The sequence below is a fragment of the Arabidopsis thaliana genome (assembly GCF_000001735.4).
Source record: "Arabidopsis thaliana chromosome 1 sequence".
Lineage (NCBI taxonomy): Eukaryota > Viridiplantae > Streptophyta > Magnoliopsida > Brassicales > Brassicaceae > Arabidopsis > Arabidopsis thaliana.
In genome coordinates this window covers 28,291,315-28,303,490 of record NC_003070.9, presented here as the reverse complement: position 1 = coordinate 28,303,490, position 12,176 = coordinate 28,291,315, and the positions used below count along the sequence as shown (strand labels likewise).

General features: G+C 35.2%; 3 protein-coding genes and 1 pseudogene across 7 annotated transcripts, besides 1 other annotated feature; 1 reads left to right on the top strand and 3 right to left on the bottom strand.

The window, feature by feature from the left end:
- Positions 1 to 762: 762 nt before the first annotated feature.
- Positions 763 to 3,705, top strand: BLH3 (BEL1-like homeodomain 3). Of its 3 annotated transcripts, NM_106195.5 has the most exons (5): positions 763 to 1,088; positions 1,541 to 2,338; positions 2,417 to 2,793; positions 2,871 to 2,931; positions 2,998 to 3,705. In NM_106195.5, the coding sequence occupies exons 2-5, from the start codon at positions 1,601 to 1,603 to the stop codon at positions 3,394 to 3,396; spliced, it is 1,575 nt and encodes a 524-aa protein (NP_177674.1). In that variant the 5' UTR covers positions 763 to 1,088; positions 1,541 to 1,600; the 3' UTR covers positions 3,397 to 3,705. The 3 variants fall into 3 exon arrangements, with proteins under 3 accessions (NP_177674.1, NP_001320321.1, NP_001077827.1); NM_001334686.1 differs by having other exon boundaries at positions 2,871 to 3,705; NM_001084358.2 differs by having other exon boundaries at positions 920 to 2,338.
- Positions 3,706 to 3,722: 17 nt separating this feature from the next.
- On the bottom strand, positions 3,723 to 6,605 carry AT1G75400 (RING/U-box superfamily protein). The gene is made up of 5 exons (NM_106194.3): positions 6,323 to 6,605; positions 5,546 to 5,990; positions 5,211 to 5,242; positions 4,141 to 5,112; positions 3,723 to 4,053 (listed from the first exon to the last, which is right to left on the bottom strand). Exons 2-5 carry the CDS (start codon positions 5,880 to 5,882, stop codon positions 4,027 to 4,029), a joined length of 1,368 nt encoding a protein of 455 aa, NP_177673.1. The 5' UTR covers positions 5,883 to 5,990; positions 6,323 to 6,605; the 3' UTR covers positions 3,723 to 4,026.
- Positions 6,606 to 8,189: 1,584 nt separating this feature from the next.
- On the bottom strand, positions 8,190 to 8,973 carry AT1G75394 (annotated as a pseudogene). The gene has a single exon.
- A 1,509-nt stretch (positions 8,974 to 10,482) lies between these two features.
- On the bottom strand, positions 10,483 to 11,793 carry bZIP44 (basic leucine-zipper 44). Of its 2 annotated transcripts, NM_001084357.2 has the most exons (2): positions 10,953 to 11,793; positions 10,483 to 10,882 (listed from the first exon to the last, which is right to left on the bottom strand). In NM_001084357.2, the coding sequence occupies exons 1-2, from the start codon at positions 11,265 to 11,267 to the stop codon at positions 10,826 to 10,828; spliced, it is 372 nt and encodes a 123-aa protein (NP_001077826.1). In that variant the 5' UTR covers positions 11,268 to 11,793; the 3' UTR covers positions 10,483 to 10,825. The 2 variants fall into 2 exon arrangements, with proteins under 2 accessions (NP_001077826.1, NP_177672.2); NM_106193.4 differs by having other exon boundaries at positions 10,483 to 11,793.
- Positions 11,411 to 11,536: a sequence feature (AT1G75390.uORF1).
- Positions 11,794 to 12,176: the final 383 nt, after the last annotated feature.

The following is a 12,176-nucleotide window of genomic DNA, read 5'->3' as shown; positions in this document are numbered from 1 at the left end:
TATAACGTATAAACAGTAGGAGACCTCAAAAGATGTTTAATTTTAATTTTGATCACAATCTTTTTAGAGAGTTCCGTCGTTATAATAATTTAACAATTATACATCAAAACATCATAGATTAGTTATGAAGTATCATGTCACGTAACACATGTTTCTCGTTCGCTTATAACCAGGGATCTGCAATTATGTAAAGAAATTAATAAAAGCATCTGTTGGTTCAGACTAACCCATGATTTTATCATCACAACCACAACTAATTTGAGATTGCTTGAGTTAATTTAATCTAACAAAGCTTTGGTGGAAAATTTTAATAGTAAAAAATTTCAACGGTTGCTTGAATTTATGTCCAAGCTATTAATTAAACTTTATAAAAACATAGAATACGAAAACTCAACTCTTTTCTTCATTTTAAAAAACATACTTTATTTTTAATTATATTTATTTGAATATAAGCACCAAGTCAAGTCAATGACAACACTGCACAGTATTCCTTCTGGTTCCAATAATATTCTTTTGTTTTATCAGATAACTTGAAATATAAATGCATATAAAAAGTCGCATTTGTATAAATATTCTCCATTATCTAACAATAATCCTATCAGAGAAAAGGAAAAAAAATATGAAAATTTCCGCTCACGCGTGTTATTCTCTAAATGGTTGGCACAGAAAAAAAACCAACAAAAAATTATTAATTTTAATATAGAAGCTTCGGTTGGAATAGAAAAACAAACAAAAAAGAATTACTGGTAGAGAATAGAGATTGTCAAATTTCTCCATAGGTTAGTGATACACTGATATTTTATTAAACATTAATTAAAAAATCTGGGTTTGTTGTCGAGGTTCCAATGATAAGATGGTTTGGTTCTGTTCTTTGTTAGTGAATGCCAAATAAAGTTTTAAAATAGTATCGGAATTTAATAAAAATCGTCTCTTGGGATTGGGTGTCTTCTCTTTCTTTCTCTCTCTTTTTGTCATCGACTGTTCGAAGTTCTTCTTCTTCTCCCTTTTTATCTCTCTGTTCCCTGATTCAGCCACATCCACAATCTCTCTTTCTCTTTTGTATAGTTTATCATCTAGCTCTTTCTCAGGTTTCATTTCTTTAACTATAATAATTCGATTGTTCTTATTAGTAGCTTCTTGATTCAAAGCTATATGATTGACTTGTTGTACTCTGTTTCTCTTTTTACAAAAAGATTTCCTTTTTCGAATTTTATCATCATCTTCGTCTCTGTTAAATTCTTACAAAAGTATGAAATCATCAGAACTTAAAAAAAATTAACTTTATATCTTTCATGATTTCAAACATCATCCTCTGTTTTTGTTTGCGTCACTGAATTGAAGTGGAAACTTTACCTAGGGTTTTGATATCTTCTTGACCTAAATTGAGTATTTCATATTTTTTTCATTTCTTGAATTCATCTGTAATTGCGGCGTATATAGAGATTAAGATGTTTTAACCTCTTTAAAGAATTGTTCTTTTATTTATCCAGTTTCAGTTTCAAACTCACACGTCTCTCTCTCTCTCTTTCTCTTTTTTCAGACAAAACATCAATCGGATGAAACTCACTTAAACAACAAAACACTTTCGATTTATTATCCAATGGCTGTGTATTACCCTAATAGTGTCGGCATGCAATCTCTTTACCAAGAATCCATTTACCTCAACGAACAACAACAACAACAACAACAAGCTTCTTCTTCCTCTGCTGCATCTTTCTCCGAGATTGTTTCCGGTGATGTTCGAAACAACGAGATGGTATTTATCCCACCAACAAGCGACGTAGCCGTCAACGGAAACGTAACGGTGTCAAGTAACGATCTAAGCTTTCACGGTGGAGGACTTTCTTTAAGTCTTGGTAATCAGATCCAGTCAGCTGTCTCTGTTTCTCCGTTTCAGTATCATTACCAGAATCTTTCGAACCAATTGAGTTACAATAATCTTAATCCTTCTACTATGTCTGATGAGAATGGGAAGAGCTTGAGTGTTCATCAGCATCACTCTGATCAAATTTTACCTTCCTCTGTTTACAACAACAATGGTAATAATGGTGTTGGATTCTACAACAATTACCGTTACGAGACATCAGGGTTTGTGAGTAGTGTACTGAGATCTCGTTACCTTAAACCAACACAACAATTGCTTGATGAAGTTGTTAGTGTAAGGAAAGATTTGAAATTGGGGAATAAGAAGATGAAGAATGATAAAGGTCAAGACTTTCACAATGGGTCTAGTGATAACATTACAGAAGATGATAAATCTCAATCGCAGGAGTTGTCTCCTTCAGAACGTCAGGAGCTACAGAGCAAGAAGAGCAAGCTTTTAACAATGGTGGATGAGGTAAGACTAAATCAAATTTGAATACTTTAAAGTGAGAGAGAGACTTTGGAGTTTTGAGTTTTGAAAACATTTTTGCAGGTAGATAAAAGGTATAACCAATACCATCATCAAATGGAAGCTTTAGCATCGTCTTTCGAGATGGTAACAGGTCTTGGAGCAGCTAAGCCTTACACATCCGTAGCTCTGAATAGAATCTCTCGCCATTTCCGCTGTTTACGCGACGCGATAAAAGAACAGATTCAGGTGATCAGAGGGAAGCTTGGGGAGAGAGAGACTTCTGATGAACAAGGAGAGAGGATACCGCGTCTTAGGTACTTAGATCAACGGTTGAGACAACAGAGAGCTTTGCATCAACAACTTGGAATGGTTAGACCAGCTTGGAGACCACAAAGAGGCTTACCTGAAAACTCTGTCTCTATACTTCGAGCTTGGCTCTTTGAGCATTTCCTTCATCCGTAAGTTTGTTGTTTGTAAGACACTTTCTTTCTGCTCCTCATTGCTTCATTGATAACCATTTCAATCGTTTTTGTAGATATCCTAAAGAATCAGAGAAAATCATGCTTTCAAAGCAGACAGGACTATCGAAAAACCAGGTTCTTATTGGCTCAATCTTTGGTCTTGCTTTTATATGAGTGGTATTCTGATTCTTGGCAATTTAGGTTGCAAATTGGTTTATTAACGCGAGAGTTCGACTATGGAAACCAATGATTGAAGAGATGTATAAAGAAGAGTTTGGAGAATCAGCAGAGTTACTCTCTAACTCTAATCAAGACACCAAAAAAATGCAGGAAACATCTCAGCTCAAACACGAAGACTCTTCGTCTTCGCAACAACAGAATCAGGGAAACAACAACAACAACATCCCATATACATCTGATGCAGAACAAAACCTAGTCTTTGCAGATCCTAAACCAGACCGTGCTACTACTGGAGATTACGACAGCTTGATGAACTATCATGGGTTTGGTATTGATGATTACAATCGTTACGTTGGCCTTGGAAACCAACAAGATGGCAGATATTCTAATCCCCATCAATTACACGACTTTGTTGTCTAAAAGATTCCTGAGCTTTTCACAAGCTTAAGAACTGGCAATGCCAGTTGATTGGGGGAGTATGATTCTTGAAGCGCAAGAAAATGCGCTCTTGGCATTTTTATAGATAGGGGTTATACAAATATGTATATCTGTAATATTTGTTGTGGCATATATAAAGGATAGATTTTGTGAAAACTTTAGGTGTTAGACTTTACATTTGTATATGAAAATTGAGCTTTGTGTACACTTTGGTAAGCCGATATTGTAATGTTTTTGTTTATAATCTTCATGATGGTATAAACAATACTTTTAAGTGTGAACAAACTGAAAAAGATTTGATCTAATTTCCTCATTTTGTTACAAGAATTGGAACAGATTTTGAGTTCCTCTGAAACTTGTGTAAACAACGAAACGTTACACAACTTTTTAAACATTCTCTGTAAATGGTTGGCAAATTCTCAAATCTTTTCTAAAATGACAAGTTTGTTTCATTACTGAAAATTATCCCCACAGGTTACAATGAAACACACAAAATATCCAAAAAGAAAGTTAAAACACAGCTCTAAAGGCTATAGCTGAACCTGAATATCTGTTTTATACAAAGCTTTCCTAAATAACCCGCATGCCTCTGATCCAGATGGAGGGGTTTCATCATAGCGGAGATGTCTGATTAAGTCCCTGAAATGTGTGTATTATTGGTTATTTACAGGAATGTTTCATTTCTCTAGCAAATCAGGATTGAATATTCAGTGTATGGATCTTTACCTCTATGCTTGAAGAAGACCGGTTATTTCGATGTCTAGACCAGAATCCCTTCTTCAATGCAGAGTCTTTGGACGAGGGTTTATTCCACTTGGAGCTGATAGAAGCAAAGTGCCATTTCAAGAATGACTTATTAGACGAGCTCTTGCTACTGCAACTAGCTTCCAGCTTGAGAGCTTTGCCTTCTCGTTTCCCCATTTTCTGGAATACAAACTCATCGCATTCACTCTCACCGTAACTATCTACCACACGGTTTTTACATCTTTTGTACTGCTTTGCCTTTGCTTCCGCCTCCGCTTTTAGGGCTTTCCTTGTTATTTTCGCAACCCGTTTCTCCCCAATTGTGCATATGGGACAAGCAGGATCATACTTCTCTATATCAGTAGTCATGGTCTCTAAGCACTCTGCGTGGTAAACATGACCACAGGCAAGAACAGCAGCGATTGGGAGCTCAAAAGTGGCTATAGAAGACCTCTCGGTTAGCAACTTTGAACAAGCTCCACAAACCTGCTGATCAACAACGGAAGGGGAGAATGAGAATCTGCTGCTACCACCACTTAGTTTCCGTCTGCCAGAACCCAAGTGTTCGCTATCAAAGGACCATCTATCCCTTTGAGAATATGCCACGAGCTCAGAAAAAGTGTTCATAGACCAGCCACCTTCAGAAGATGCGTACTGGGATCCAGTGGCGAAGTCATTGCTACAGGTCGAAAGCACAAAGGACGACCTTCCTTCTGAGATTGAGTAATTATTAATTGGGGATTTCAGTCCTAAAATTTGACTATCAGAAACCTGCCTAAACAACTGATGCCCAGGTGAACGCCGAGCCCGTCTTGATGGTGTGGATTTAGGAGGAAGCAAACGCGTGTGAGCCGATGAAAGATCACTAACTGGATTGGGAAGAGAAGGCGTGGAGAACAAAGGCTTCGATTGAGCTGAAGGGACAATTCCAGGTGAGTCAACTAAGTTCTTCACCTGAAACAATGAAGATCCAACAAGGGTTAAAGATACACCGAAGGAAAGAAAAGAAAGCTTCCACGAGAGGAACACTAGAGTCAAGTCGATCATCTCACCTCAATGAGATCACTGCTTGCCAAGGATGAACCTGCCGCACAGAAAAGCATAACATAAGACACAGCAGGAATACGATACGCAAGACTAATTCATTACAATAACATGGTTCTTGGTGACAAAAAGGAATATAGTCATTAACGTTCAACTTAAAAATCCCTATGTCAACTATATCTACTCAACACCGTGAAGAGATCATGAAAACTAGCAAGCTTTACTTATACACGTTGGTGGAACGAAAAGATTCAAGGAAAAAATTAAAACGACTCAAAGCAAAGAGTTAGATTACAGTCAGAATTAGCTCCCAATAGTGTCATTGTCTCAAAAAAAGAATTACCTGAAGAAGGTGGAACCATGGAATTGGTGCTCATTTCCGGAGTTGCTGATTTCTGAGAAGCAGGAGTCCCTAAATGTCCATCAGGAGGGGTTCCTCCTTCAGATAAAGTTCCTCTCTCAGAGCCTAATGACATCTTATCCATACTAATACCTCTACTCGCAACATAAGGACTGTAATAAGGTGAACCCTCAATCTCATCAGCCACTCGCCTCCTATTATCACGTCGAAAACTCCATTGTGGCGAACATGCTGAATTCCGATGAACAGATGAACTCGCAGGTCCACCACTAGGAGGAACCTTTCTGTCTTTCACAGCTACACAACAAACTGAACCCATAACCTTACACAAGAACTATTCTCTTCTCTATCAGACGATCTCCAATACTCTGCTTTAACTTAACACAACTTCCAAACAAATTTGCACGTCCTTCCTCACACAGTAACCCTGCAGTAAGCACACAAGACTCACTTCAAAATCGATAAAGCTTAAGAAACCAAAAAGATCTGAAGTTCTTATTAAAAAAAAAAAGCCAAAACGATCTGAGATTAATCATTCAATGAAAAGCTCCTACGAGAGAGGAGATAAACCGAACTCGGAAACTCAGGACCTGAATAACTGAGTCAAGACCAAGGAACACGAATTTCATCAGAGAAATGATCTAACAAATACACAAGCAACAAGAAATCAACCTACGATTTCTAATTCAATTCGCAATCATCACCACAGGAGAAACCGATATAGTAGATTAGATTCAAAAACATGGGCCAGGTTCTCACCAGAACAACGAAAGGTTTCGGGGAAAATCAAAACACGAAACGCGTATACGAAAGGGCATACGTAGACGGAGAAAGATCCTCTCCGGCGATGAAATCAAACGGCGGAGATTAACCGTTGATCGGCATAACCGAAAATCGATCTGAGAAAGAGACGACGATGATGATGGGAAGAGAGAGAGAGAGAGGAAGCAGTTTTTTTTAGTTTCTGGGTGCGTCTGCGTTTTGCGTCTGGGGAAGAAGAAACACGCACGGGGAATTGTGCCACGTTCCCTCCTCTCTTTTTCTTTTCTTCTTCTTTTTTTTTTCATTTTATTTTTATAACTTTCTTTTTCTTTTTTTATTTTTATATTACTTTTGCTTTTTCGTAAAGTTTGGTCTACATTTCACTATTTCATAATCAACTATATATGAATGACGAAAACTAAACATTACTTGAGTTTAAATGTTGGACAAAACAACATCAGGGAGAGAGTTTCAATTTGAATTACCATTTATAAGATTAATTTAATTACCATTTCCAAGTTTTGGTGATTAATTATTTTAAGAATTTGGGTTTAGTAGTGATTAAGAGAGGTTGGTGGGGTTTGAAGGACCACGAGGAGTGCGCTCTACGTGTTACTGTTTCTCCATTAGCCGCAAAAGCCAAAAACTTTGATGCCCTCCAAATACATTTATTTTTAATTATTACTTATATAAAGGCTTCTTTTTTTGTCAACACTCATATAGAAAAAAAAAAAAAAAAAGAGTTTAACGAGAGTCTCATAATTATAAGGATATTCGTTCACCCACTCTCATCAGTTAGGTTATAAATTAGTGTTAAGGATTAAATAACATTAATCAATGTTATGTACTTACAAGTATAAATGCCAAAACTTGTCAGCTACTTAGGTTAGACCAATTTATTTTCAAACTCACGCGCGCTCATGCTTGTAACTTTGTTTTTATTCGAATTGTTTAAAAATGTTTTTTTTGTAAGAATGATTTTAATTATTAGTATTAGTTTTCAATTAGCTTAATTTATGAATCAATATCTTTGGTAAAATAAATACGTTTCTTTTTGTGTGTAGTATGAGATGGTCATGGAAGTCCCAATCAGCCAATCTTGATGATGTTTTTGTTTCATCAAGAGAATTTGATTTTGTCATAATTAGTATTTAAAGAATGGGCTTTATTTTAGGGCCCATTACAAACAGAGCTTGGACCAGACCAATTAATCGCTCAACAACCTTTGCAGAGCATAATATATGGCAGCGACTGTTCCTTCGATTGTTTTTTTTGGCAATTTGGCCCATCCAAACATTTATTATGGCAAGTAAAAGTGTTTAGATGCCAAAAAGAAAAGGAAAAATAAAATAAAACAAAATGAAGCAACTATCTAAAGAACTGATTCTGGTAAAGCTTTCGTACGTGGATTATTCGGATCGATTGTAAAATAGTGGACACATATTACTGCCCAGAAGAAGAGTTTTATTCTTACGCTAAGTCAGAGTCGTGAGTACAACTTTTTATTCCTTTCACAGAGTATATTTGCAACAAGCCAAATAAGGACAAGATCACTAATCAACACACTATATATCGATTCATTGAACATATAAGTTAATCATTTCATCCATGACCACTATTTTCTTGATAGATTTGCAAAAGTTGATATAAAGCACTGTTCTGATGCCTGAAAAGATCCTTGAAAATTAAAAGTGATTTTCTTTGTCAAAATTTTATTATCGACTGTTATGATTGTACATAAAGACTATCTAAGAAGTAAGATCCATGCAATTTGAAAAAATAGTAAAGTTAGTTGAATCTTTATATAAGATATTAAATGAGATATTTTGATTATATTATGAAAGTTTTAGTTCGATATGTCTGACAGAAGTATCTCATTACTAAACCAACTTTGTGATTCCTTCAACAGAGCTTTAAGGAGGTTGATTACATGTACATATAGCTCAATCTCTGTTGGGTAATGGGAAGAAAAGAAAATGAAACCAAAACCTCAAAACGAATATGTGTTCTCCATTCTCCAATGATCTCCATTCAATAGTTCTATATAGTGATACGAAACCCTGATTCATTAGTCAAATGCTTTAGAATCGTTAGAAGAAGATGCCTCACAAGATTCGGAGTGTTCATGGTGATGGTGATGGTTGTTGTTATCTTCTTCTTCACTGTCATCCTCATCAAAGGGCTTTTGTTTATGAAAGATACAACATTTCTTTGAACTCTTCTTCTGCATAAACTCGTTGTCCACCGTCCCGTCTTTCCATGAAACTTTCTTCTTCTTCCTGTTCAACCGAAGCACTAATCTTTCTGTTGGCTGTGAATGAGAAACAGGATTTTCTCAGATGGTAGTCGATGAAGACGAAGGCCTAGTCGCAGTGCTCATGGCTCAAAAAAAGGTTTTGATATCTACATTGGGAGACAAAATGATCAATTCTTGGCTGCTCAAGACAAAATTATCATTACCTATTCACCTTAAGGAACAAGAACAGAACAAAAAACTAGTTCTTAAAAATCATTTTTTCTTTCGTTGTATAATTGTATTAACGATTATAGACCTGTTTGTGATTCAATTATTCAATAGATGGTGTTAACGGAAATATATTCGTAAGTAAATGAATTTTACTCCAAAATAATGAAGAAGCGAATGGTGCAACTATCTAAAGAATCGATTCTTCTCAAGCTTTCGTACGTGTATTATTCGGATCGAGTATAAAAGAAAATCATGATAACAAATTGTGGTGGGGACAAGAAATATATGCCACATAATATTACCCTGAAGTGTAGTTTTATTCGTACGCTAAGTCTAGAGACATGAACATCTACTTGCCCCATTTGTTTATTCCTTTCACAGAGTAATATATTTTATTTCCAACAAGCAAATAAGGACAAGATCAGTAATCAACACGGTATACGGATTCATTGAACATATACATGAGTTATTCGAAACTATTTTTTATTTTGTTTCTGGTTTAATCATTTCGTCAGTGACCACTTACACCCATTTGCTTGGTAGATTTGAAAAAGTTGATATAAAGTACTTGTTTTGCTGCCTGCTGACGATCATTGAGGGTGATTTGTTTGTCAAATTAGCTCGTCGAATGTCATCATTGTAATTAAACCCCGTTATTATTGCCATTGTAAACTTCGTTGAAACTCATTCATGCATGATATATTCATATATATAGCCTAGGGTTACGTTGAAAGATTCATTTAAGGTTAGGATCGGAGATCATTGTTTGAGTTTTTCCAAAAAAGAATTGGAATTGTATATGTTAAAAAAAATTTAAATGACGAGAATACTCGTGTTTTACTTTCACAGTTCCAAAGATTAGTGTAGACTTTGTTTTAAGAAAATTAATATTAGTGTTGACCTTAGTTTGAGATTCATCGATAAAAAAAAAAAAAAAAAGAACGTATGTTATGAAAATTTCAGATCCAAATGGCACAACACATAATAATGAACTGGTTTAGCAATGATATGATTTCCCTTAACCACTTCATGAAATATTAAGTGAATTTGTGAATGATCGGGATTTGAGATCAAAGAATTGGCATTCAGATATTTAAAGGATCAAAGAAACGAAATGATTGAGAATAACGAGATCATATGGCCTCGTACGTAAGAGCATCTTCATCGACAAAAGTGGTAGAGAATATCTCAAAAAATAAATAAATTAGTATTTTAATTAAATTAATATATTTTAATTAGTTTAAAGTAAATAAACCATTAGTTGAATGACAACTCTCAATAAATGCTAAGAATCGTCTCTTTTGCCAGAAACGGTTCGCCACTTTTCTTTCTTTCTCTCTTGTTTTTTTTCTTTTTAATTATTATTTATTTGATGAGTATCTCAATCAGATACTTCGATGGAGATGGTATAAAATTCTTAAAAAAGAAAAAAACTCGAGTGACCCATGATAACAACTCATTTTGATGTAAGTACCAAAATGCATAATTATTTTATCACATCGGGAAAATATAGTCTCTAACACAATAATCACAACACACCATTTCTATATAGTATTTTAAATGGACCACCGCCATCTACAAAAACCGTCCACGAGCTTTCACATTATTTTCATTTATTTCACTAATAGCCAAAATTTCATCTTTCTAATAAGAGCAACAATAACTCCCAAATAAGGAAACAGAAAACTCTAAGAAAATGACAAAATATTATTTCTTCACTTTTAATATATAGAAAGAAAAGATCTTAAAATATTTGTACCAAACTCACATCACCATCTCCATGATATCACACATTTCTTACACTGTCTATCATTACAATCAGTTTTAAACACTAATTAACCATCTTATAAAATAAAGAAACAAAGCATCATCACATAATTTATAAGAAAAATTACAGTTTTACCCCTGCTGCGATGATTAGTCTCACTCACGATGATAATGATGTGAAGTTTTCTAACAGTTGAAAACATCACCAGCAGTAGAAGCAGAAGCCATGATTGGTTGATTATAAAACCCTAGATTCATAGGATTCATCACGCCGTCGAATAATCCACCGTCGAATAATCCCTGACCGGTCTCCATACCGAATCCTGAAGAAGAAGATTCGACGAAATCAACGATCTCGTTAAGAGATTGGAGACGGTGGTTAAGTTCAAGAACCTGAGCTCTGAGAATGTCGTTCTCCGCCTCGATAGTGACGTAGTGCTGCGTCGTGACGGCGATTCCGGCGACGATCTGAGCGTTTTCTTTACGTAGATGAGTCACCTGAGCAGTGAGATCATCCAAATGCTTCTGCTTCCTCATCCTCGACCTCCTCGCAGATTCTCTGTTCGACTGTTTCCTCTTTCTCTTCCGCTCGTCGATTAGATCACGTTGCCGGAGATCAGATTCTGAACCGGAGTTAGCTAAACCAGTGGTTGAAACCGACGAGCAATTTCCACTTGTGGAAGATCCCATTTCAGTTTTATTATTCATATTAAAACACACAGAGAAAATTAAGTACTATGATTAAGACGCAGGACCCAAAGTTTATTATGTAAAAAGATTATAGTATATAGTTTTAATATATTATTATGGTTATAGAATATATAATAATAAAGGGCTAAAGGAGAGCTGATTTATGAGAAAACATAGAACCAGTAGAGAAAGACGACGGAGAAAGATTGAACAAGATGGGTCCTGCGTCTAAGAGACGAGTCTATAGTTAAACCAGATCTAAGGATTTCACTAATCACCGGAGACATGAATGTTTGAACATCAAGATCCACAAGAGTTTTGCCACATCAAATATTTATCAAACGCAAACTGATTACTAGTGTTTTTTTCTAGAGAAAACTGAAAAGAGAGAAAATATAAAAAGGTAGAAGAAAACGAGGAAGACAAAATAAAAACGCTAAAGAAGAGAGAGTGATTGATTCGAGAGCGAAGGGGAAGAGGTGAATTAAGGATTTGTGAGGGGATTTTATAGAGTTAGCAAAAAGGGTTTAGAGCATACTAGATTTAATAAGAAAATAAAGAGAGTATAAAGTGAATATCAGAAAGAAGGTGTTGAGAGATGAAGCATGTGAAGTGGGATTTTCCGAAACAGTCAAGTTACAGCTGTTTTGCAATATTTTATTTATATATTTATGTGTATGGGTTTAATTGTAAATTAATGATTCTGTATAATTAACCAATAACTATTTTTAGACATTTTTAATATGGAAAAGGAAAGAATCTTCGGTATTGGGTATCCTATTTTGTGAAAAGTTTTGATTTTTAAAATCTTCAAATTTTATTCTCTGATGAAAACAACGCGTTTAATTAATTTTGGTCAAATGATGGCTTTCAACAATATTACAGTAACACTGATAATAATAGTTTTGTATTAATGCTAACTTTTAC

Excerpts from the sequence above, each read along its gene's own strand:
- AT1G75400 (NM_106194.3), bottom strand. The coding sequence starts at position 5,882 with ATGGGTTCAGTTTGTTGTGTAGCTGTGAAAGACAGAAAGGTTCCTCCT. Across the intron at positions 5,243-5,545 it reads CATGGTTCCACCTTCTTCAG|GTTCATCCTTGGCAAGCAGT; the intron begins GTAATTCTTTTT and ends TCTGTGCGGCAG. Across the intron at positions 5,113-5,210 it reads CAAGCAGTGATCTCATTGAG|GTGAAGAACTTAGTTGACTC; the intron begins GTGAGATGATCG and ends TCATTGTTTCAG.
- bZIP44 (NM_106193.4), bottom strand. The coding sequence starts at position 11,267 with ATGAATAATAAAACTGAAATGGGATCTTCCACAAGTGGAAATTGCTCG.
- BLH3 (NM_106195.5), top strand. The coding sequence starts at position 1,601 with ATGGCTGTGTATTACCCTAATAGTGTCGGCATGCAATCTCTTTACCAA. Across the intron at positions 2,339-2,416 it reads TTTTAACAATGGTGGATGAG|GTAGATAAAAGGTATAACCA; the intron begins GTAAGACTAAAT and ends ACATTTTTGCAG. Across the intron at positions 2,932-2,997 it reads CAGGACTATCGAAAAACCAG|GTTGCAAATTGGTTTATTAA; the intron begins GTTCTTATTGGC and ends TTGGCAATTTAG.